We start from the raw sequence: 25525 nt of genomic DNA on the forward strand, positions 1-25525 counted from the left end.
CCAAACCCATGATTGAGTTCAACAGTGTGACATCCCCAAAGCAGTACATGTTTACAAAAGCAAAAAGTCCATCCTGAGGTCTGAGAACTGTTGTTTTTAAAAGGCTGGTAATCAGTACTACTTTTGAAAATGTTTCTATATAAAAGCTTTCAGGTTGATCTTCGGAAAAAAAGATAAAAGAGGCATCAAAAGGTGCTGGACATATTGAAAACTTAGGCTATAACATAACTTAATGAATAATAAATTCTTTACTGAGAGGGTGGTGAGGCACTGGCACAGGTTGTCCAGAGAAGCTGGGGATGCCCCATCCCTGGAAGCGCTCTAGGCCAAGCTGGATGGGGTTTGGGGTAAACGTTCCACAGCAGGGGGCGTGGAACTAGATGATCTTTAAGGTCCCTTCCAAGCCAAACCAGTCTACGATTCTATGATTAACTTTGCTGTAGCTTAGCGGCCAGTTAAATTCATCCAAAGAATTGTAAAGAATTTTTTAATATATATTTGCAAGTTGAAATAATTCAACTTGACCACACTGTTCTGTTGGCTGGGCAGATCAAAATTTTTATTTTTCTGATATCATCATGTGTTGCCAAATCATAACTCAGAGTCCTTACCCTCTCTTTCTGTTCTTGCTTTTTCCTTCATAACACCTTACTGTGCCCCCAGTTTGCCCTGTTCTTTCAAAGAAAGAGATGTATCAGCTCTTACAATATTTTATCTGTAGCATTTTATCACACATAGCATTTTCACCTCATATATTGATTTTAAAAGATTCTTCTTATAGTAGGAACTTAGATGTAAAAGGAGAAACCTTACTGATGCTTGGACAGTGAAACAAGTCAGCCTTTGCATTGAAAAGTAAATACTGTTATATCGAAGTCCCTGTGATTAGCATGCCTGTCCCAAATGGCTTGTTTCAAGAAGATTACATTCAGGATTAGAAAATGTCATTGTTAATGCTATTTGGAAACTTTTTATGATTTATGCTTCTTAGAAGTTTGTTTTTATTTATTTATTCTGTTTCACTTTTTTTTTTTTGTTAGATGGTGAGCTTGTTTGGCTCCTGCAGAGGCTCTGCAGAAACTTTCTTTTTAATAGCTTAAGCCCCTACCCTCTTTTTTTTTTTTTTTTTTTTTTTTAAATAATTTAGTGACAAAAATGGGGATTATGTTACTTAAATGAATGGGTATTTATCAATTCACTTCATCAGCATTAGAAAATTGAGGTAAGTTGCAAAAAGCTTTGCCTTTGTTTAATTTTCAGTGCTTAAATAACCAAGTAATAAATGCTTCAGAAATGTAAAACACATAGAATAATTCAAAGAGAGAGTAAAAAAGACCAAAATTTACAGTCATATTTTGCTGCAAAAAAGAATAAAAAAAAAATCAGAATATACATCCTTTAAATGTATATACTTTTCTGTTCTTGGTTCCTTTGTGTTTGGTCTTTCAAAATCCGGTGGTTAACAGGAATTCATATTGTAATAGAGGCTGGGAATGACAACTCAAGAATTGTTTTATGGTAACTAGACTGAAATTATCAGAAATATGAAGAAAATCATCTTACATTTATGAATTCTAGTCATTTTATCAAATTGAAGTGCTAAAAGAACCACTGAGGATTTGGGCAGAGCTAGTGAATTGCTCTCACTCACTCTGCTCTCTGCATCTGTCTTTACTTGATGTTCTGTCTGTTGTCTATGGGCAGACCCTCTAATGGCCAGCATGACAATGTTTCTTGTAAAGGAAAAGATTGTATACACTTACACTATTATAAAATGGCCAGGAGAATACACTTGGTAATTGTACAGGTCATCAAAACAGGTACAAAGTCCTTCAAAGGATTTCTTTGAACAAACAGTCTAAAGCTAATTTCTCAGAAATAGTGAAAAAAAAAATGGCCAGCAAACAGTTTCAACTTCACAAATGCATTTGTTATTATTAACTGCTCTGCAACTGGCAAACTCTGTGACTACTACCTCTTCCCAAACTCTGCTTTCATTAATTAGTTTTAATCTTAGATAATCAGATGCTCATGCCCCTCCTGCAGGAGCCCTACAACTTGTGCAAACTAGTGAAGCTCCTTTGACTTCAACAAAGATACCTTACTGGAAGCAAGCTGGTGTACAGCCTCATGGCTATGTTTCTTTTCTCCTAAATGAAGAACACTCCTAGATGAGAATTTCACTAAATTCCTGGGCTCATGAGATTTGTAGAGAGATTTAGTGGGTAAATTTAGGAGGAACTAGGGTTCACACAATATGTTTTTTACTTATTTGCTAGTTTTCCATGCAAATTATATTAAGAGTAGCAGATCTCTGTTAATTAAGCCAGGTAATATGTGTGTAGCCTGCTTAAAATTTCAAATTATTGTACCACATGTGCCAACACACAAAGACACAATCCTCCTTTGCAGAGGTCATTGCTGATGCCCAGACACACAAAACTTACTGCTCTCAACTGACTTGTTTTACAAGTAGATTTTCCCATCTGTCTCAGTATTTACAGGACAGAGTCTAACATATGTACAATAAAACGGAAGATTAAAAAAAAAAAAAAAAAAAAAGAGGAGTTTAATAACCAGTGTCTCCAAAGACTAGTTGATCTATATCTGTATTGATAGTTATAAATGCCACTGTTTTACCTATTTTTATAAAGCACTTTCCAATTAAATGACTGGAATATACTAGTGACTGCTCACTTTTTACAGGTTCTCAGATGAACTCGTAGGTATTGTCATTATAAACTCTACCTCTGTTAGATACTACGCAGGAACAATGCATGTCCCTAAAAACAATAAACAATCTCATACTACCCCTTTTATCACTTTTCATACACCTTTATCTGCAGCCAACTTTGAATTCAGTATTTTCTGGGAAAAACAAACAAAACAAAACAAAACAACAACCAAACACAGAAAACCAATAACTATTCTGAGAATTTTCCAAATTATTTTTATGTACTTGCCTTTCTTGGATTGAATCTGTTTTTCAAAAAAAATTTTTTTTTTTTTCTTCCCATCATAAATGAATTTGCCTGCCTGCCTGCTAAACAGGGCTAGACACATTACAGTCACTTGCTAGGCAGTTCCCACTGTTTCTGTTCATCCTCTCTAGTTACACTGCTGCTCTTCCAGCCCTATACATCTCCTCTGTAGAGCCTCTGTTTCTCCAAAGTGCAATCTTGTCACTGCTGTATGGCTAGTCTTCCAGGCTAGAAAGGATGGAGAGTGTCTGTGATGCAGAACCAGTATTTCTTTTGCTCCTGGTATAAATAATGAGATACAGAGTGAAATATGAATTGACTTCTAAGGTTGCCAGACAATCCTTTGCTGTGTTGCTTCCAGACATTGGAAGATGTTGCTTGACTATCCCTCAGTTAATAAGATATCAGTGAGTATATGCATAAAGAGAAGTAGGATACATGTGTACACACATGCCCACACACATAAATAACAGATATAACAGATGCATAAATAGTAATCAGGAAGAATTCTGTTCCTGCGTCAGATTTGTTCTTGCATGCTGGCCAGCAGATGTATTGTACATCACAGTTCATTAAGCACAGACCTTCAATGGTTTAATGGAAATGGCTCAAAATCTGTTAAGTGATAACAGCAACCACAGCATTTTCATCTGATATCTCCATGATAGTTTTGCCTCTTAAATTTGTAGATATTTCTACCACAGGTATCTATAAATATATATTTCATCCAAGTTGATCAAATCCATCTCTCTGGCAATTTGAATCCAGGAATTAGCTCTTCAGTTATGACTTCTATTATGTGAAAATTTATAATAACCATATATACATGAAGATTCAAAGTATCAAGGCAACATGAACTAAAAGTAAGCAATTTCACAAATGTTGCCAGTTATGTGCAATATGAATGAATCATAATAAAAACATTTCAAATAAAGTCATAAACATATGGGTTATTCATATGTCAATCAGAAAAATTGACTGAAAAACATTTTTGTCTGAATTTGATTTTGAATCCATAATGCTTTATAATGTGAAATTGTGAGATCACTATTAAATGTTTGTTAAAGGTGTGATATATGTATATTTTTCTGCTGCTGTTAGATGTCTTAAGAATTTCAATATTGTCAGCTATAGCTTAGTAAGTAATTTTATACTACTATGTTTTCATGTTTAGATCATCAGTTCAAAATTGGCTTAGCTTGGTCTTAATTACATACTTGGAGGAATTGATCCCTAGTGCCTAGTCAGATTTTGCTTCTCCAGAGTTTATAATATAAGTTTTTGTACTGTTGCATTTTTCAAAGTTGCTATGAATAGATGACAGTGGAGATTTTCATCTTGAAAAGTTGTTTTCCTCCTATCTTTAGCTCTTCCTATTTATTCAGAAGTTCTTTGGTGTAGAGAGACAGGCACTTTCCAGCCTTTCAAACTACACAAGTCAGGCTTAAATAGAGAGGTATTTAAGAAGTCATCATTTTACCTAACTTTCCAGAGAGGTCTGAAAACAAACAAACAAAAAACCCACCAAGATTTTAATGGGGTGATGGTATTCAAATGTTTGTTCAGAAACATAAGCATCAGATGTACCAAAACCTTCCATAACCTTTGCAGTTTGAACATAGACATCCCACATATGAGGAGAAAGTCCACTCGCAGGAGGAAGGCCACAGGATGCTGTCAGGAAACATGTTCTGCTCTCCCATAGGCATGAAGGACAGCAAGAAGAAGGAGGGCAGAAGGACTGTCAAGGCTCAGCTTTTACAAGGAACACAGGCTCTTCTGTTGGCTCCTGCTCCCACCGCTGCCTAATTTTCCATCCAGAGATAGTCTAAATGAAAATGCATACCCACTTCAGAGAGCAGTCTGTGAGGTTTTGTCTTTGAAGACAGCCTGGAATGAGGCAATAACCATTTTCTCTCTGACTTCCCCAGTTTCTAAAGTTGTGTATTCCTGGCCCACATAGCTGAGAGGAGTTTGCTGGAGGCCCATGGTTTGTCTGCTGCCTGGAGAGAAAGGAGATGTGAATTCCATCCTTCTCTGACCATAAGGCTAGTTCTCCCAAATCCCTAGCAAATGATCTAAATTCTAGGGCATGGTTAAACGCTGTGATGCTCTATCACAAATCATTTTAATTACTTTTCTGAGCATCTTTAAAGCTATGAGCTCCATAAGCATTTATCATTCAACTGGATCCCCAGATCCTGTACCTGCCTAGCATTTGCCCTATACATTCAGGAGAAAGACAACAGTCTTGGTGGAGATCAATGCTGCTTACCTTTGGGATAAGAGTGCAAGGTTCCTTAGGTATTTACTCTAGGAAACTGAATGTAAAACATCAACACTTCTAAAAGAAACAAATCCACTCCAGATCACATGCATGTGAGTAGAGTCAGGGCTCCTTAACTAAAGCAAGCAAGAAATAATGGAAAGTGGTAATAGATGAGAGTATAATATATATCTATTTTTTTACTCTATAAATGCCAGGGTATAAGTATATGCACTTGGGACAGATGCACTTGGGACAGATACTTAACAACAACACACTAATTTGGTTACTTCTCATTCCCAACCTCAGATTCTTACTGGTTTAAACAAGTTTTTCCCTCTTGGGCTTGGTTTATAAGACCAGAATGGCTGTCTGTCTTCTGCTCAGTTTAAGCCATCTTGCAGTGAAGTGGGTAATTTGGATAAACTCTTCTATATGAATATTAATGCAGCACTGCCCACCCCTGTATTACACAATACCAAATTTTATCAGAAATTCAACATTTTCAAGAGAAAATTATTTCTGTTCCAAGGCCTCTAAGACCTTGCATAAAGGAGTATATGGAAAGTTAACAAATGGATGTATGAAAGTCCTTGAACTCATGCTAAGTTTGAACAAGTGTATTGTTAATAAGACTGCTTGTAAGCTGGTAGCTAAACCATGAATTTCTGAATGAGGGAAGGGTTTAATCTTATTTTTGGGGGGCAAGAGTTTTACTTTAAATTCATGTCTCTATGTAGCTGTGGACTTCAACCTGGTTTATATTGTTTCAAGCTTGTTGAATGGGCTTAAGCAAGAATTTTTGTCATACCATTTTGGTTACCAAACCATGATTTGTCTGTCGTCAGTGATGAGTGGCATTCAACGTAGAACATTTTTTCCTCAACAAGCATAAAAGCAACCTCATTAGTAAGTCAGGTAAAAGGAGTAGTATATTTGAAATGATCTTTAAAAATTTAGTCTTAAGTCCTCAGTAATGTATATTTCCTAGTTCATTAATGCAGAACTACTGCACATAGATTTTAATCTTAGAGTTAATAATAAAAGCAATTTTCACTAAAAATATAAAAACTGTAATGGTAGAATCATGATATTGCATTTAGCTCTCCCACAAAAAGTCACTTTATTACTTTCTTTTGACACTTATTTTCATTCTGGGATTAATTTTACTATATAAGGGCTTCTTAACTATTCTATTAAAATTTCCATTCAGAAGCAATAATATCTAAGAGTGAATAATAGTCATGTAAATCATTATTTCATATTAATGTAAAAGATTTTGTAAGTTCTTATGAATTCTGCTGACATGCACAATTGTGAAAAGGTTATCTCTACATTCTGCAGTGATATGCGCTGGAACAAAGGAACTATTTTAAAAGCATCAGTGGAGTACATCAAGTGGCTACAAAAAGAACAACAGAGAGCCAGAGAATTAGAACACAGACAGAAGAAATTAGAGCACGCTAACAGAAGACTTCTGCTTCGAATTCAGGTTTGTATGAGTGTGTTGCCATGAACTACAAAGCTTTCTCAGTACTTATCCCTCATCAAATTCTATTAATCTATATCATTTTTCCCAAATGTCACTACCAAAAATGAATTGTTTTTCCCTGCTTATTGCTGTGTATATTGGGGATGAGGTATTTATTTTTTCAGATTTCTAGGAAATTCCTTTCCTAATTAAACTTTACATAAAGGAATACGGTGAAAATTAATAAAGTATTTGTACCAATGGTTAACTTATGTATATATTATAGCCTGAGAAGGACAAAACAGGAAGGAAAAGGTACATTTCACCTGCCAGAAGTCAATACTGAACACAAAATTTCTTTCTGTGTTTTCATTTCCCTTTGTAACCATTTCAAACTTTGCAGTTCTTTGGGCATAGGGTGCCATACTACGTCTGCTCCTGACACAAAGCAACAGAGTATGAATATTTACACATGCAATGGTGACATAGATAGACAAATATAAAATTAATCATCTTAAATATTGTAATTTACATATATATCAGTAAATTAGCATCATAAAGTATCTTTTGTTTCTCTGGATAGCAATGAATAACAGACCAAAAAGTTGCAACACTTTTCTTTCAACTTTATTAGATCCACAAGGCAATGCTTTCAGTAAAGCTTTCCCAATTCTAATGTTCCCTGCTGCTTCATGACAGCAGTGGAATTAAAAAGAAAACTATCTGTGGAAGTACGTGGCAAATTTTCCTAGATTAACAATTTTGTATTTTAACATAGTCTCACAACTAGACAAGAGGTATAAGTAATATGCATGTATGATCTGCATGCTTGTTGCAATAGTTCTGAAGACATATATCTTCGAAAATCATTATCTAATTTTTATTTTTGTTTTTTAAACATTAGGAACTAGAGATTCAGGCACGTGCTCATGGCCTTCCAGTCATATCTTCACTCAGTGCTGTAGATTTAGCTGCGCAGGTCATCAAGCAACAGTCATATCCAGAGGAGAACTCTGTAGACTACTCTCAACAAATGCCTTTGGCACACGGACAAAATTCTGATGTTTGTGATGGATCTACAGCCTTTTCTGATCCACTTTCACACTTTACCGATTTGTCCTTCAGTGCAGCTTTAAAAGAAGAGCAACGACTAGAGGAAATTTTACTGGATGACACTGTATCACCATTTGGAGCAGACCCACTCTTGTCTTCCACATCCCCAGCTGCATCAAAAGAGAGCAGCAGGAGAAGCAGCTTTAGCACAGACGACGGAGATGATTTATAAAAGCAGAAAGGGCCTCACACTTCCTTAAACCACTTTCTAAAAGACTTAGTTGAGCATAAGCATGGTGTTTGTGCTTGTTTCAAATACAAATATGGAGAACCACTGTGAAGATAACAGGTAAGAGTTTAAATCAGTCCTTACTTCACAGGAAAATGAGAAGGACATGAACTCATATCACTTTGCCCCAAATTCACACCATCTATTCACAGCTGACATTTGCACAAATCTTTCTTCACTGGAAATGTTTTGATAATTGTTCTATGACTTTTTACAGCACTATGAATATGGTTACGACAAAAGGAATATCCTTGTTACACAAATGTATTCAGACTCTCTTCGATCCATACTTACATTTATCTGTTATAAAAACGAATTTGTTATTTTTTTTCATAACTAAAATGAGAATTTTGTATTAAAAATTCTACAAAGCATGAGAAACAATAGGGAAATATTTAAACTGGGAACTGTAGAAATATTACACGTTCTAAAAACTGAAAAAAACATGGTAACGCAAGTGAAGTGAACATGAATATAAAACTGCATAACTTGTTTTTAAAATGAGAAAATCCATTAAGTTTTTCATGCAATCCTGTTTTTTTTATATATATATATATAATTTCATTTGTAGAAAGAGATCATACTTTTAATATATATTTTAATGATACAGATGAAAATCAGAAACTAACGTAATGACAGAAACTCAAAGGAACTCAGAGAAAAAGATATGACATTTCAGCAGAAAGTATTCAGAAAGACTGTATGGACGTACAAGACTGAACAAAGATAATTCATGTTAAAATTAGCACAATTTAAAACAAGCACTGCTGGTAACAGTGCTGTATCAGGTGTTTATTCCAAGAGTATTCAAGCTGCGTCCTTTCTGTGGAAGGGACCAGAGTATTTACACATGCCAGTGTGCTTCTGGACAGTCCTTTCAGTGTCCTTGGACAGCACACTAAGGTTTTGCTAAAGGGACTCTATCTTATCCATACCCAAGCTTTGATCCATTTGGAAATGGAGGAAGATGAACAGAGTCCCAGTAAACATATTGAAACAAGGAGAATTTAATTTCAAATTTGCAGAAAAGACAGGAAGACTTTAAACCAAATGGGATATTCAGAAGTGTTGATGTGATTTCCATAACTTGCATACTAGGAGTGGGCACTCACAACACATGTTTTGATGACTCATTAAATGCATATCATTTCTATACACAGTGAAATTCTGGAGGGTGATGTATGTTCCTGCAGTACATGAAGTGCAATCATTCTTACTGTAACATTAGTATGTGGGAAATAAACTGGCATAAGTTCTTCATAGCTCTTCCTCAACCAAGGCCAAAAGAACACACCTGGGAGTCCTCTAATTCCAAATATATTTCTAATGTATGTATTAAGTACTGGTGTCACTGAGCCCTGCTTCATTCTTCAGAAATGTCACATGATCAGGAACAGAGATGAAAATGGATTTCTATTCGTGTGAATGGTTTAAATGTATTTAAACATTATCCAAGAACAGAGCATTTGTTTCCTCCTATTGCCTACTGGTACCTGGGTCTTCCTAATAGTCCTCATGAGGTCTGTATTCATCCAGGGCCATAGCACATTCCTGACTGACCCTGTAATATCATAATAGTTTTTTTAATTGGAAAGTTAGCAGTGAAATAACAAATTACATCTAGATGTCTATGAAAGATAATGGAATATCCAACCTCATGAGAATATTTATGTTTTTAGGAACCTTGATGATTTCTGTGAGCCTATGCAAACTGCTTGGATATAAGTTGAGGATAGCAGAATTGATATTTTTGTCACATATGTATGAGTTCCCAGATAGCCCAACACAAACCTAACCCTTCTTAGAGGCTCTGATATGCTTCCACTGTATGGTTAAAAATTAATCAAAACAACAAATTCATTTTTATTTATTTTTTTTTAACATGGAGGAAAGGAACGGAAAAACAAATGAACAAAATTAACAAAAGGTAAAAACAAATAAACAAAAGGCAATTGAACATAGAACTGATGAGCGTTTTAATTGGAGTGCTTCTATAAATTCGGCTCAATAGATCTCACTTTGTCATAGTTTTGCCAAAGACTAGCTAATATTGACATTCAAATAAAGAATACGATGAATTGGAAGTAACATTTATTCCCACTTTATGTCTAGTGTAGGATATGTACAGTCCACATCAGCTGATGAAAGGAGGAGATACTTGGTTGACATCAAACACCATTTGTCCTTGTACTGCAGTTTCTACTACATTGGTTTTAAATACACCAGTGTGGATTGCTCATAATGGAGAAAAAGAAATTAAATATGAATGTATAACATGATTTTCCCATTGAACTTTTGCATTGGAGTTAGGCCACTCTTTTGAACTACATGTATATTGACTTTAAATAACATCCTGAGTTTCATCACTTTTATAAGCACTGTTCTAAAAAACATTATAGTGCATCCATTAATTTTTTTTTAAAGTTGATCTTCATTCTTCTGACAATTGCTTCAGTCTAAAGCACCAGATTTTTTTATTTTTTTTTCTCTTCCTGCTTGAGAAATCTAACAGGAGATTGGAAATGCTCCTTTTGCAATATACTGTACTGCATCTATCATTAAGCATATTCAAGCTGTCTTCATTCACACATGACCCCCAGTACCCCTACCCAAAACACTAAATGTATCTGTACCTGTGGGTTTGTATTATGGTGATGTTGTTTCACTACCATTACTTTTTTTTTTTTAGTAAGAAGTCATCATAATTAGTGTTTTCACTAATAACAATAACCTGTATTACACATCACTGTTGAAATTAAATGGTGATACAGGGCACCAGAAATGATAAGCTAGCACACCACATAGGTGGTGCTGAAGGTATTTAGAAGTTTCTGCTGGTATCTGTATCCCAGACTTTTTGGAATAAGTAGTTGGTCTCCCACCTCAGTTTGGTGAGATTGCTGTGAAGCTGGGGGGGCTTTTGGAGCAGAGCAGAGCACAGTGCCTTCTGGCTTGGACAGAGGAAAGGGACTGCATGACTACAGGGACAAATCCTGGCATCCTTCCTCACGCAGAATTTCTTTCCTATGCAGGGGAGTTTTACTCAACTAAAATGTGGTGCATGCAAAACACAATTTGTGCTCTTTCCTATACAGATCTATCTAATGAAATCTCTCAAAAAAAGATGCATAATTTGTCTGTGGTTCTAGGTCTAGAAAAGAATTTAAAGATGTACAGAGTTTGACCTCAATCAGGGCACAGATGAGAAGAACTGGCTATTTTTGTCAAAATATATTAAATGAGGAATTCTTGCTTGTTTTCAGTAGCAGCTGTTCAAAGCTGGTGGACATGTTCTTACAGAATACACAAACCAGCAGACTGATAATTATACAAAAGGAAAGGGAGCTGAAATATTAACATCCTGTTTAATTCATGAAATGGATATAGATACTATACTAAGAACAGAAATATAAATTATTTTACACTGTGCATAGCACAGATAGTGTGAAAAGCTACAGTAAGTGCAAACAGTTTTAACAAACAGAATACAGTTGTTTTATATAGTAAAATAACTAAATATAATTCAGTCATTTAATCTTAATAAGAACACTGCTATTGTAATACCTTTTGACTTTAATAGGGCTGTATATATGAATGGAGGATGTAAAATTATTGTAATTTAAAATTATGTTAAGTCTCTTAGATAAGTAAAGGCATTTACATTACTATTATGAGACTGTAGAATATTTTTATAATAATTGCTATTTTTCATTGTTAACCATATAGTATCTTGTTTTCTAAGTCAATGTATGCAGACAGAATGTACTTTATTACACACTGTATATGCAGTCTTTTTGAAATTACATTTTATACATGCTGGTATTTTACGTTTCTTATATGAATACAATTAAAGGACTGAAATTAAAACACTTCTTTATATGTCTCTTGTGAAACTTCACTATCCAGTCCCACAAAGAATGCCATCACAAGACAATATAATAACATCCGCTAAGAGCATCTGAGATACCTAACAGACAAAACACTTCACAACTGCTAAACATTTAGTCCATTATGATACATCATGATCCAGTAGCCTTCCATTAATAAAAATAATTGATACATTCTTTAATATGGTCTCCTGCCATCTGCTTATTCCTGCTGCTAAGGCTTTGATTTATGGAAAGTGTTTTCAGAATGTTGCAAAATTGCTAGCAGGCATGATGATATCAGTTAAATCACTAAGAAGCTCTACAAAAACCTTTTAATGTACTAGATGTTCCCCAGACAATTTAGGATAAACAGAATATTGTATTTTAAGATGTAAAACATTTTTTTAAAGCTGATAATTAGGTAGCATTTTGTCACTAAAAGATATTCTTGCTTAATAAATTAAGTAAGGATTTGGGTTGCATTTTGAATTCCTAATATAAAAAATGCTGCTTTCTTTAGAATATATTTGGTGCTTTCTGTTCATGACATGATGTAAAAATTGTTAAGTAGTGATATATATTTCAGCTATAGTTTTGTAATAGTTCATTTGTTTCACGTAAAATAGTGCTCATTGTTTGTGTATATCAGATAAACATTTTATTTGTACTAAAGATTCTCTCCAGACTCTTTATTTCATCAAATCATTAAGACATCCCTATCAGTATTAAAAGAGAACAATATTATAAATATTATTTAAAGTTCAGTGATTAGTCATGGAAGGATGCTTTGGTTTTTTACTTATTGTGCACTTAGGATTTGATCATAAAAGGTACTCGGTTCCTTTGTGAGGAACTGAGAGCCCTCGGTTCACTTTGAAGAAAGGCAATGCCCAGCCTGTTGCAGAACCAGGTTCTTAATGAGTAAATAAACAGCATCAGAAAATAAAAGTTATGTCATAGCTTAGAAAAGCACTATATGATACATTGCTTGATTAAAAGTAATGATATTTGCAATTGAGAGGCAAACAGATTTGATGCCAGCATCATTTGTGCTGACAACCAATGTGAGATTAGAGGAAAATGTATGAAGTTGTGATAATTATCAGACCAGAAGTCTAATTATAAAGGAAGCTATGGTAGTGAAGTATGATAAGGCTTATTGGTTAAATCACTGGTACCCATCAAGTTAAATATATATCAGTTTCATTAATTGGCAACCACAAGACAAGTGCTCTATATTCAGGGTGGTGATGATTTTGATATAATCCACCACATTGTGGTTAAGTATATGATTCATGTAATAAGAAAAAGGTGCCTCCAGGCTATTGTTCCTAGCATGGATTAAAATTTACATATTGCTTCTCCTTATGTCAAAACATCTGGTGCCTGCAAATGCTAACATTTCGTTAAAAAGTTTCACAAGATAGGAAAAGTGGATTGGAAATATTGCATGTGAATCATTCAAGCATTATAATGGAATAAGAGGCTGAGTTATGAACAGGCAGATTGAACAATAGTACAGTCAAAGAGATTCATATGCTTATGAGTTTGATAGACAACACTTTGTGTAAGAAGGGGAAATGCCCCAAATTGTAAGAAATAACCTTTATATATATATATATATATATAAAGTCATTGAAATACATCTTCTTGGTTCCTTTCCAAACTGTATTATATATATATATATATTTATTTATTTATTTATTTTAATAAAATTCATGTACCTAAGTGGATGTACTTAGCGCTAAGATGATGGCTAATACATTCATCTCATTCATGCACTTTAGTACGTTGGCATTCATTTTCTTATTTGCCATGTAGTTTCATCAGGAAATTGCATGACTTACTTTTGCTCTTCTATCTATAAATACATATTACAACAGTACATCAGAGTATATATAGCAGGGTACATACATCTAAAAAGATTTGGATGACCAGTTATCCTAATGATAACTCCTTGAAAAACCTACCAATCCTTGCATTAGCACCTAGACTTAAGATCTTTTTCCTATTGATGGGACTTCAGGTGTTAATTTTCACTTAAAAAAAAAAGCTGGTGTTAGGTTATCTGGAAATCCCCATCACAAATTGCTGCAATTAGCAGAGGCATGCTAATTAGAGGAAGTTGGAAACTTCCCTCAGTGTGAAAGAAGGCAATAAATAGAATATTTTCCATGATTTTTTCCAGAATATATTCCCCTGCTGATACCTCAGGAATATCTCAAGAGTGTGTGTCTGTGCAATGCAGATGGTGGTGACAGCAACAGCTCTTTTCTACAACCAGTCCCACTCTGGGCACAGCCATCTCCATTCTTCAAGGAAGACACCTCTCCCCACATTCTTTTTCCACCTGAATTTCCTCCTCTGAGCTGGAACAGCTCTCTTAATCATCCTGCCTCAAATTCAGATGGTGGTCTGAACAAGAGGGAGGCAAAAGTCTGGTGTAGGTCAAGAGCTCTTTCTTCTACAAACCTTGTGAGAACATCAACTTTGTGATGGTGGTGAAAGTTCTTGTTTGCCTGTTTTTCATCATTATACCTAAACATATTTTTGTACATTCTATTTATTTTCAGTGGTTTTACCTTCAGTGACCACATGATTCCAGATTATTTAAGTTTAATATACAGAATGTGGAAAAATCTTGTAGCTAAATATTTCACACTGTGTCCCAGGAACAGACTATGCTAAAGCAGATGTGTCTCTTGAAAACATATGACAATAATATCAAAAATTCTGAATATGATGGCTTTTTATCAGTTAGTTGATCCATGTCATGGGCACCTTTTCTTATTATTAGAGGGATGAACCTCACCAAGAAAAAGTCCTGCATCACCACAGAGCCATTAGGAAAGAAAAGCAAATACCTGGAGTTGTTGCAGAAATATCATTCCATCATTTCCGTTGGAAAACACTTCCTACTATAGGACAGCTAATATACACAACCAGCTTGCTATAAAAACAAACCAACACAAAGCAATTTAGCCTTACTGTGAGATGAAGTAATCATGGTCAAGTGTAAGCATGGAACAAAGAACCAACTTTTGCAATAAACACTCAAGCATTGTCTCTATTTGGGAATTTACATTTCAAATTACACTATATTTGACTTTTTTTTTTTTTTTTTTTTTTTTTTTTTCCTCTCAGTGGGTAAGAACAAGGGGAAAACAAAACCTGAGGCAGCTAAAGGGAAGAAGCATGGTAAACAAAAGAAGGTACATTCTTGATCTCTAGATGTCACAAACAGGAGCTGGTGCACCAAGAGAAGATAGAGCTAGTGCTCAAGGGAAAATTTAAACCTGAGAAGCAGGCAGGGGAGCACCAGGCTGGGCTCTGTCAGAGCCTACCCCTTCCTTCAGAAAAAAAGAAAGATTATTTCTGTCCCTCCTCAGTCTATTCACAGCTTCCATGTAGGAAACTATGGTGAGTGCCTCTCCTCACCTACTTCTCTAAAACTGTTCTTTCTTTTGCCTTACATTTTTAAAGGTTCTGTAGGACAAAACACAATACTCATCCCGACCTTCTTTGCTGTCCTTACTCTTTCAGAGGCTGGTGCCTGTGTGAGGAGCATCGGCAGCTCCTCCTTGTTATCAAAGCCCAACTGCAGCCTCAGCTGAAACTAGCAGATCAGTCAATGTTTAGCAGGTTTATAGCCCGGAAACAATCCCAATGTTCTACTGGTAAGAAATAATCATATGATTATTTAAAAGGCTAAAAATGGTTTTCTAAACATCTTGACCCTCAATATTACCAAATGTATGAGCAAAATAAACATATTTGTCCTTTTAGGCTTGCCAGCTCAGAGGAACTTAGTTAGTTCTGAAGCTCAGTGTATTGGAATTCAGTAGGACACAGATTCCATTACACCCCTGAGATACCAGAATGTTGGTGTTACCCATAGGTGCACATTTCTTACACTTGATAGCCTTGTTAGTGTGGGCAGACTGTTTCCACCAGTAAAGTCTTCTGGCTTTACTGGGCACTTTGTGGTAAATAAAGGTTCTTATGCCTCAGTTCTTGCACCCAAAGCATAAAATTATCTTTTCCATAGTCAATAAAAATATGCTTATTATTGCCTCATATAACAATCTTATGTCCTGTTTTGCTGATCCTCCATGTCCTCAATTTCAGTGGGTTGGTAGGGAAGTAAAGATGTTACTCAGAGAGTGGCACAAGGAACTGGTCTGGTAGAAAGCTCTGCAGTGGCATGGCACTTTCCCAGGCAACCTGTGTTGCTTTCCTCCTTTATAGATCAGGTTCATAAACAGTGGTTTTCTTTTCCATCAGTGAAGCATATCTGCTAGCAAAAGGCTGTGGAAGTCCTATTTCTATTTAGTACAGGGTCCTATGGCATCTTCCTCATCTATAAAATACAAGGATATCTAGGTCTGTATTATAAATAATAATACATGTATGTGGTACGTGATTCTAATGATGTAATTCAGTTTCAGGTTTTTACTGCCATTCATAAACTGCTTCAGCAGACTTCTTGTAATTTATGATATCAATAGAGCCCCTTAAATTACATCCTAGACTCTGCCATGTATTGCCCTATGAAAGAAAACGGCTTTGTATCCAATATCACAGTAAGAGGAGTGCTAAAGGGAGAATGAACCTGAAGTCAAGTGCCCTTTATTGAACACGAATATTGCCTTCCTAGTGTGCAATATGTGAGTACGAAACACTTGAAAACAACCACTGTAATCCCCAACTTAACTGTTTGCTTTGAAACTATGTTGTTTCCTAGCACTGGTTAAAAAAAAAAAACAAAAAACAAAAAACAACAGATTGTCAGGGTCACATCTGTCACTGTGCTCTGCTTTTTGAACTCATAGCTCCTAACTCTAAGAAGGTCAGGGCCAAAACAGCAGCTGCAAAATTCTGGCATCCTCAGTCTGACTCAGGGGCCTTTTCCTCTTGCCTGGGGCTGCCATGCCATGCTGGGGGAGAGCAGAGCTCCCTGGCAGAAAAGATTGCTCCTGAAGCCCAAGTTTCTCAGCGCAGCAATGGCATTTGTACAATGCCAAATACACTTGGCTGGAGCATGAATCTCTATCGGCAGTTTTGAATATTATTTTGAATATTTGAATATAGTCATGACCCAGGTAGAAATTATCTCTTGCTTTTGTTAAGCAAGGGGATAAATCCCTATGCACCCATTAGAAGGTGGATCACAGCATGCTAGACTATTGCCTCCACAGCATTTTTTTTACCTTTATTCGTCCTCCTCCTATAAAAACCTCTAAGGAGGTCAAGAACTGTGGGTGGTGAGGGGGTGGGAAGGGAACTCTTCAAAACTAAGTGGAGACAACTGGCCAATTTAGCACTGAGTTATTTTAATTCAGGTGCTTTCTTCCTCTGCAATGTGTAAACCTTCCTTGAGCAGAGGAGTCCTGGGGGCAGTGGCTGGAGGGGATCCATCACTGCCTTGGCTCCATCAAAGCCCTTAAGGGGAAAGGGAGATGGTGTGGAGGCACTGAACCTTGCTGGGAGACAGCTCCTGTAGTTTCCCATCACATGAATGCTTTTATTCCCACCTACAGAATAATCTGCTTCTGCTAAAAATCATCAGAAAATAAAGTTGTACAGAAGGTGCACTTGCAGAACCAGTCACACTTCCAATTTCACAACAGTAAGCACATTGTTTGTTAGGTTTTAGCAATAAAGCCACTTGTATTAGACATTAAAGCTGGATTCAGAAGAAAAACTGTCACCAGTACACAGCCCAAAATATTTGAAATTTTAATAGGATTTGAATTAGCTTATTTTTATGATTTGCAGATATATGTGATTTTTTGAAGTACTTAAATGGAGTTTGACCTTGACTGTTACCTCTGAGGGAAGATGACTTTAGAGTTGGTCTCTTACAGAGGGTACAAAAAACAACCTTAGCTGGTTTTATATAGGTAGGAAAACTCCTGTAGTTTGTATTTCAAAGCAGTTCAGTTGATAATAGGAGAGCACTATCAGATCTGTTCTGTTTGTTTAAAAGACTCATTCTGAATATCCCACAATTTTAAAAACACTTGGTCTTGCACTTAACTTTGCATGTTAAATATACTGATATCTGCAGAGTGAAGACAAACAAGACTGAGCATATGAAATTTTCTCAGCTTTTTAGATAGTTCCCTAATCTTATTGTAGCTGTACCTAACTATATAGGATAACATACCAACTCATTGGAATATTATCTAAACTGCTTTTAATCACATTTACTATATCTCATGGAAAGATTTTATTTTATTATTATTTTTGGTGCAATTTAATTCTAGTGCTGTGTAATTTCCATCAACAAAAGAAATGAAATGTATACAGTAGAAAATGGATCCTGCTTTAAAATGCTCAGACCTGTCAGGTGTCCATTAATCTATATATATTCCGTGTAGGAAGTAGAAAGCAATATGAATTTTCACATCCTTTGTATTTAATATTTACCTGTGGGCATGTATAAAATAATTCTAATAAATCCACAGCTACTTACAATTTACAGAACAGGACTAATGCTGGTAGTTGATCCTAAACTGACACAAACCAGATATTCTCTTAATGTTACTCCGAGGAATTTTAAACTGACTCTGTTAAAGCCAAGGTTATTTGCCTTGGGGATGCCTAATGGAAGGGTTATTATAACACTGTCCACAAATAGGTGTCTTGAGAGAGCCAGGGCCATAATACTTCATTGACAGCTAATAGATTGTGCTATTGCTGTATCATAGTGATCTTTGAGGCCAAAGGTCATACCTCTTCCTTAATATTTAAATAAAGATACTTGACTAGAGCAGAAAACAGCTTATTGCCAGTGATGGCTGCTGCTCAATTTACAAGAACCTTTACAAAGTCATGCTAATTCCCGGCCTCCTTAGAATGCACGATAACCTTTCATAAATCCATCTTTTCCAGATGTCCTTGGAAATGACAGTTATAAAACTACAAATGATTTGTAATGCAAAATGGGACTGACAGACTTGGAGATTAGTTCTCAATGTACTAAAATGACTAAAGACTATACCTAACAAAAGGCTTAAAATGCATCAATAAGTGTCTGCCAAAACAGCTCATGAGTATCTTAAACATGCTCAGTAACAGCTGGAAAATAAGATATTCATGATTGTAATAACAAGTGACCATTTTCCCTGTAAGGGTCTCAGAGTAAAACTTTTCTTCTGTGGGTCAATCTGGAAGAGAGATTTTGAGTTGCTCATTCTTTGAATGCAACATTTTATTGGTCTGAATAATTCTCTTCGTGAACAGAACTGTTTATGAACCAAACATAACTGTTTATCAGATAAAACTCTACTTCGATGTATTATTTTTATAGTTAAAATGGATTATAAGGTATATTTAAATTTATAAGGTGCTACGAAAAGAAAAAATAATACATACATTCCTTTAAAATTGGCAATACTCTTTTGACATTAAGGGGAAAAAACACTTCTAAAAGATTTTGAAAGTATATATGGTAAATGTTTCAAAGTTTCACTGAAGTTATACATTACATTTTTTATTTACAGATAATTTTGTTTTCTGCTACTCCAAGGGATATCTTATAATTCAGAAAAACAAAAACATTTTTAAAATACACCCATATAAGAGTAATATGAATTGCTTAATATTTCCAAATATCTATAGAAATCAAGAGATAAAAGATGTTGATGGGGATTCTTTGAATTATTACAGTCTTCTAGATAAGGCAAAAAACATTTTCTAATACTACTACTACTACTAATAAATAAATAAATAAAGGAGTCCACACACCATATCTGCACCGCAGCACTCAGAAATCCCTGCAGGGGCTGCCTGGCTGGTGAAGCATTAGAGTGACGGCAACGGCTCACAGAACCTGCAGGACCTGCTGTGGGAGAGCATCCTGCTTTATGGCTTATATTCACTACCTCTCTCTTTTGTAATATTCTCTCCTACTTTCAATGTTCTTGTTCTCACTTTTGTTCTCATATCCTTTGTCTAAAATGCTTTAACCCTGGGAAATGTTATTTTTGGAACTTGGAAGCATTCATTGTGTTAATGAAGTATTTGATGAAATAAATAATAAATGTTATCCATCATGCTAAGGAAGTACATTATTATGAAATGGTCATTTTGTTCATCTTTTCATACTCTTAAAGCTACCTGGGAAAATGATAATATATATTAGAACCAATCACATAACTAAATTGGTCACAAATGTGTTCCTAGCCTTTGTTCATTTGTGAATTATTTCACAGTCCTGGTTTCTGCAGAGATTATTTGCAATTCCCAAGTTTTATATGGATTATCAAACATATTTCAGCCAATTGTCTGTCCACACTCATTTTACCTCACCTGTGCAGCATTTCTTTCATGACAACGATTGTTTGCCAGTATATAATGATTTTAGTTATTAATCATTCACTCCCTGGTTTATTAACAAAAAGCTGCTCATGTAGATATTAAGAAATGACAGCAATAAATAAACCTGTTTGAAATAAATAGCTCTTCAGACTTTGATCTGTTTGTGAGCTGTGATCTTATCTTCCTCCTAGCTCCGTTTTTGTTTACTTTTTTCCTCTTCTTGATGCTTAATAACATTTAACAAATGCAAATTATTACAAAGATTGTCTCATCTCACATTTGTAGCTACAAGACTATTAGACATATAGACCTGAAGACATATAAAGAAGTCTATTTTTGTACTCTGGAGCTCAGACACCAACTCTGTGATGCTATTTGTCATAAGTCAACCAAGTACAGATATAAAGCCATGGTGCTCACTGTACCTGTGCAGTACTAAGTTTGTCAGAACTTTTCCTTTTCTGGGTTACTTTGACCCAAACTGGGAAGTTTTTATCAGCTGTTACTATTTGTTCATTCTCACTGAGTGTCCTTTCACCTCTTTCTCTAGGACCTTTCAGCTTTCCTGCCCACATAATTTATTCCAGACCACAGAGAGCATCTGAAGCAAATTTCTCTCTGCACACCAGAATCACTTGTGTACTGGTGGTCTCTGCCTTCCCAGCAGCCTGGGACACCCTGCATGGCGATATGTGACATGGCATGATGGCTTCCAGCTCAAACTCTCTGTAACAAGACAAGAGGGAATTATGCATCTCAGGAAACCAAGAACCAACAGACCAGCTCCAAAAGAACCTGTCAGAAAAGGGGCAGAACTTCCACTTTTTGTGTCTGCCTAGGAAACACATCTTATTTTGTTACTCTTGCACCCATTAAATTTTCCTTGGCATGAAGCACTAATGATGGATAGATGAAAATTCAGAAAAACTTTTAACCTCCAAGGCCTCCTCAGTAAAGGAGTGGTTCAGGCATTCAGTCGAGGGTAAGAGACCTGGCTTTGAAGTACCTGCTTTACCACAAAATATTGCTTAGAGATTTAAAGAGAAATTTAGGAGCCTGGTCACAGTAATATAAATTCAACAGTTATGGAGATATTCCTTCACATTTACACTAGAATATTTGTGTCTGGTGGTTTGCAATAGTGACAGAAATGACAAAAATATTTCCTTGGTGTTTTTCCTGATAATTTAAGTAACGATGATGTATATGGCTAACTTAATTCCCAACAGAAAAGATACCTCCAAATGTGTTCGTCTCTTGTCAGGGAAATAGGGACAGAGTTTGTTTGCCTGTACAGATGTTTAAGAAAAGTACACTCAAATAGCAGAGAAAAGTCTTCTCTGACATTTTAAGCTTACAAAGTCATATCTGTTTATATTAGCAGAAAATGAAAAATAAAAGGTAAAAAAAAAAAAAAAAAATCACAGTGAGAGAATGCTGTATTTTGGGTTGCCTTGGCTCCAAAACAACAATCTCTAAACTTACCAGATATATTCAGGAGATTAAAAAGAAAGGGAAGGAGTATTGGATGGCTACACATGAAATAGTTTTACTCTGCCAACCTGTCCTAAACTAATAATTCAATTTCAATAAGAAAATTGAAACCATGTGTTTCTCTTTATAGGAATGATTGGTAAATTACGTTTGGTTAACCATTTTCTTCCCACACATTCCTAATATGGTGTACCTTTTTTTCCTTTTTTTTTTTTTTTTTTTTTTTCAGGACTAGAAATGAATCTTTTCATATTTAAAAGATCAGCGCATATTTTATGCACAAGGATCACAATGCCAAATATGTTTCTGAAACAGACCACCTCCAGCAAATCTGAGAGGAGGGTCCTCCTCAGAGTCCACATAGAGGGGAAAAGTAGCCCAGACACCTATATGATCACAGATGATGAGGCAAAGATGATGAAAGTATTCACTGAAGGAGACTCCATATTTCTTTTGCTATCAGCATTATGTTCATGTGACTGATTGATAAGATTTGTTTTCATGCAATAAATGTCTGAAGCATGAAGAGGAAAAATGAGGATGCACCATGTAAGAATAAATGTGATCAAAGCAAAAAAAAGCAGGTGGCTGGCAGATCTACTTTTAACATTTTGTCTTCAAAGAGAGAGAGACAGAGACAGAGAAAGAAATAAAAACAAAAAGAAATACAAATATTTGAAAAGAAAAATAACCAAAAAGAAAGAATCAAGCATTTTCTCCCTTTTTAGTAATGTCATTGCTTGCTTATTCATCTATGTACTTATTCCTTTCCCCAGTTATGTTGTATTGTCATCCAGAAAACAAAGCTATATGGATAAATTTCATGCTACTGAAAAAGATAAATGCTTTCATTGCAAATTCCAAAGTGCTTATTGTCCGATTCCTGGGCTTGATGAAATGTTTATTATACACAAGTAGCAAACAGGTTTCCTTGGCAAATTGCAGATAACTGTTGGTAAAATTCCTGAAAGAACTATGTGATGAATGGGGTCATCAAATCTCGTATTCATATATCTGAGGAAAGCTTAATTAAGTCAAATAAAGAGGACTAAGATAAAAGCTGAAAATAAAAATAGATCTGCAAAATATTAGATCTCCTCTACCCTCAAAAGAGATCAATTAAATCATTACAAGAAAAAAGGCACAGAAAAGGTCTCCTGTGGGGCTAGCAAAAGACTGAAGTGCAATATTTTGGAAATACCATAATTCAAGGAGAATACAATGTGTTATTTTTATATGCTGCAGAACCCCACAACTCCACCTCCGTGTCTTGTTGAAAATGCTACCCAACTAGCTTAATACTCACAACTCTTTGACATAGTGTCCTGGATTTTAACACTTTCTGCCTTTTTTTTTTTTTTAAAATTATTTATTTATTTTATTTCTCATGTCTGCAGCAGTTCCAGGAGTCAGTCACCTCAGTGCTATTATTCTTCATAAATCAGAGGAGTGACTGAGTCCCTTATAAATTATGTGTACTGCTCATGAGACCACCTGGTAAACACTGTGACGGTAAACAGGCCTTATCCTTTTACATATATTTTTGAGAAACCTGCAGAAAGAGTTTAAATTTCTGATGAACTGCTTGTTCTATCTCTAATTAGCATTAACACCAAAAACACTATTCACTATTCATATTTGCTCATCTCCTTATCTTAGATTAACCACTGTTTAATATGTGGTTAAAATTATTCTGCACATCATCAACTGATCTATGTGAAACAGCACAGAGAACAAAAGAAGCTTAATCTTCCATGAAGCTTCAGTCAAGTGAAACTGTACATAATCCAGAGACAGTTTCTTTTTGATAACCTGCACTTAATACACACTGAATGTCTCCCCTCTCTCTGGCCCTATGTATTTTGAAACTGCTTATTGAAGTACAAAATAGCGCCAGTTACTATTATTATTATCATTGTTTATTTATTTATTTTGCTAGATTTCACATTCTTTGGGCCTAATTGTGCAGACTTTGCATTGGGCATGGTTGTTGAGCTGTCCCATGGACATGACTGTGTGCTAACAGCCGTGATACCAATGGGACCACTTGCAGTAATGTTACATCCAGGAAGGAAAAAGAGTTTATGAGATGAGGCTTTGAACAGTGATTGTAGCTGCAAATGACTTGAGACAAATAGTTGTTTGGGCTGCTAAGCTGCTAAATGAGGGAATTGAGAAATTTAAAAATAAAAATTTAAAAAAAGAATCCTTCTCAGAAACAAGGCAAATAATAGTAAATACAATGTTAATACCCCAAAATATTAAGGCATGACAGCAAAAGATAACAGGCTCTTGCTAGTGAGTAAGAATGCAAATTGCTTCACTGACTCCCGTGCTTTTCCAAATGGGACTACTCATCTAAGTAACTCTGAGAGGGCTCAACAAACAAGTCTTAGCAAAACAAAACCAATTTTCTATACCTCGAAATACTGTATATCAAAAAAAAAAAAAAAAAAAATCACCTGGGAGTTGCAGCGACACCTGAAATTTTAACACTGTCTGCCCCAGCTTCCAGCTGCACAGCACGGTGAGTTAAAGGCTGTCACTGCGCTGATGCCCACCGAGCCCAGTACGATGCCTGGGGATCCCCCGAACCCTTCTCGCCCTCCGAGCCGGGGACGGGGCGGCAGAGGCCGGAGGAGCCTGCGGAGGGCGGCGGAGGTGGCGAGGCCACCCGCCGGGGGGCCGCTGCCTCCACTAGAGGTCTCTCTCGTTACAGCTTTCCTCCTCCCGCGCTCGTTAATTATTTTACTCAAAGGAACAATTCTGCCTTTTAGATTGGAATGCCTCACTTTAAGTGGTGTGCTAGAGAAAGATATAATGCCTCCTTAGCTTGTTCTCCTGCTGATGAGTAGATGTTGGGTTGACTGAATGAATCATCCTGGATATTTTAATACACAATGGCTATACTTCAGCAAAGAAGTTTGAGCTCTCACCTTGGCTTCCAAAAGGTGGAAAATTTGACAAGATAAAACAATATGCTGCAGTAAAAGGTGCCTTACAGATGGACAGCGTGCTACTTCAAACTCTCCTGAGGGCACCTAGAACCCTGCTACATATTTTGACCCTGTAACTTCAAATGTGAATCCTTTCATATTTATTTCTATTCCTTTTTGAAAGAAAATAAAGCATATTTTCCCATATGAACTGACAGTAAAGTTCTGATGTTTAACTACTTGCAATTTTTGATGTGCTTTTATTTTAATAATAAAAAATAGGATATTAATTGTGGTAGTCACTATTTATTGTAACATTATTGTGAAAAACAATAAAAAAATAAAAACACCACCACCAACAACAACAACCAAGACACAAGAGAAAACACCAAACTTCTTTGTTTAATTATGATTTTTTTTTTTTTTTAATTCTTGTAGGATGTCATGTCCCCTACACTGGCTACATGTATGAAACAATTCATCCAATTTACATAAAGTTACATTCTTTAGATTAATAAAAGCAAAGGACATGAAGAAAATTGAATGAAATGCAAACATAATCCTATCCCCATAAACAATGCAAAACACGTTTGAAGAAAGTACAGTAAAGCACATTGATATCAGCTAAAAGGCTATATAAATATTCATGGAATAGAAAGAATTTTCTGATTTCCGAGGACAGTGGGGGAAGAAAGGTGGAGAGACAGTGCATCTTCTCAGCACAGGGAGTTGCATGTAGGAAGCAAAGAAGAAGATACTGCAGCAAATCAATGTCAGTATCATGCTAAAGGGAGTCAGAATGAGAGAAGATTCCCCTGTTGAACAGAGAGGTAGGCACTGT

The 25525-nt window shown here is 35.7% G+C and overlaps 1 protein-coding gene across 5 annotated transcripts in view; it reads left to right on the forward strand.

Moving 5' to 3' along the window:
• Positions 1-12601, forward strand: part of TFEC (transcription factor EC) — a 143388-nt gene extending 130787 nt beyond the window's left edge. For all 5 annotated transcript variants that reach the window (XM_072033527.1, XM_005010974.6, XM_072033529.1 and 2 more), the window contains 2 exons: positions 6592-6739; positions 7623-12601. In XM_072033527.1, the coding sequence (XP_071889628.1) occupies positions 6592-6739; positions 7623-8003 (529 nt within the window). In that variant the 3' untranslated portion in view covers positions 8004-12601. The remainder of the gene's footprint in view (positions 1-6591; positions 6740-7622) is intronic.
• Positions 12602-25525: the final 12924 nt, after the last annotated feature.

Source organism: Anas platyrhynchos, chromosome 1, assembly GCF_047663525.1.
Source record: "Anas platyrhynchos isolate ZD024472 breed Pekin duck chromosome 1, IASCAAS_PekinDuck_T2T, whole genome shotgun sequence".
Classification (NCBI taxonomy): domain Eukaryota; kingdom Metazoa; phylum Chordata; class Aves; order Anseriformes; family Anatidae; genus Anas; species Anas platyrhynchos.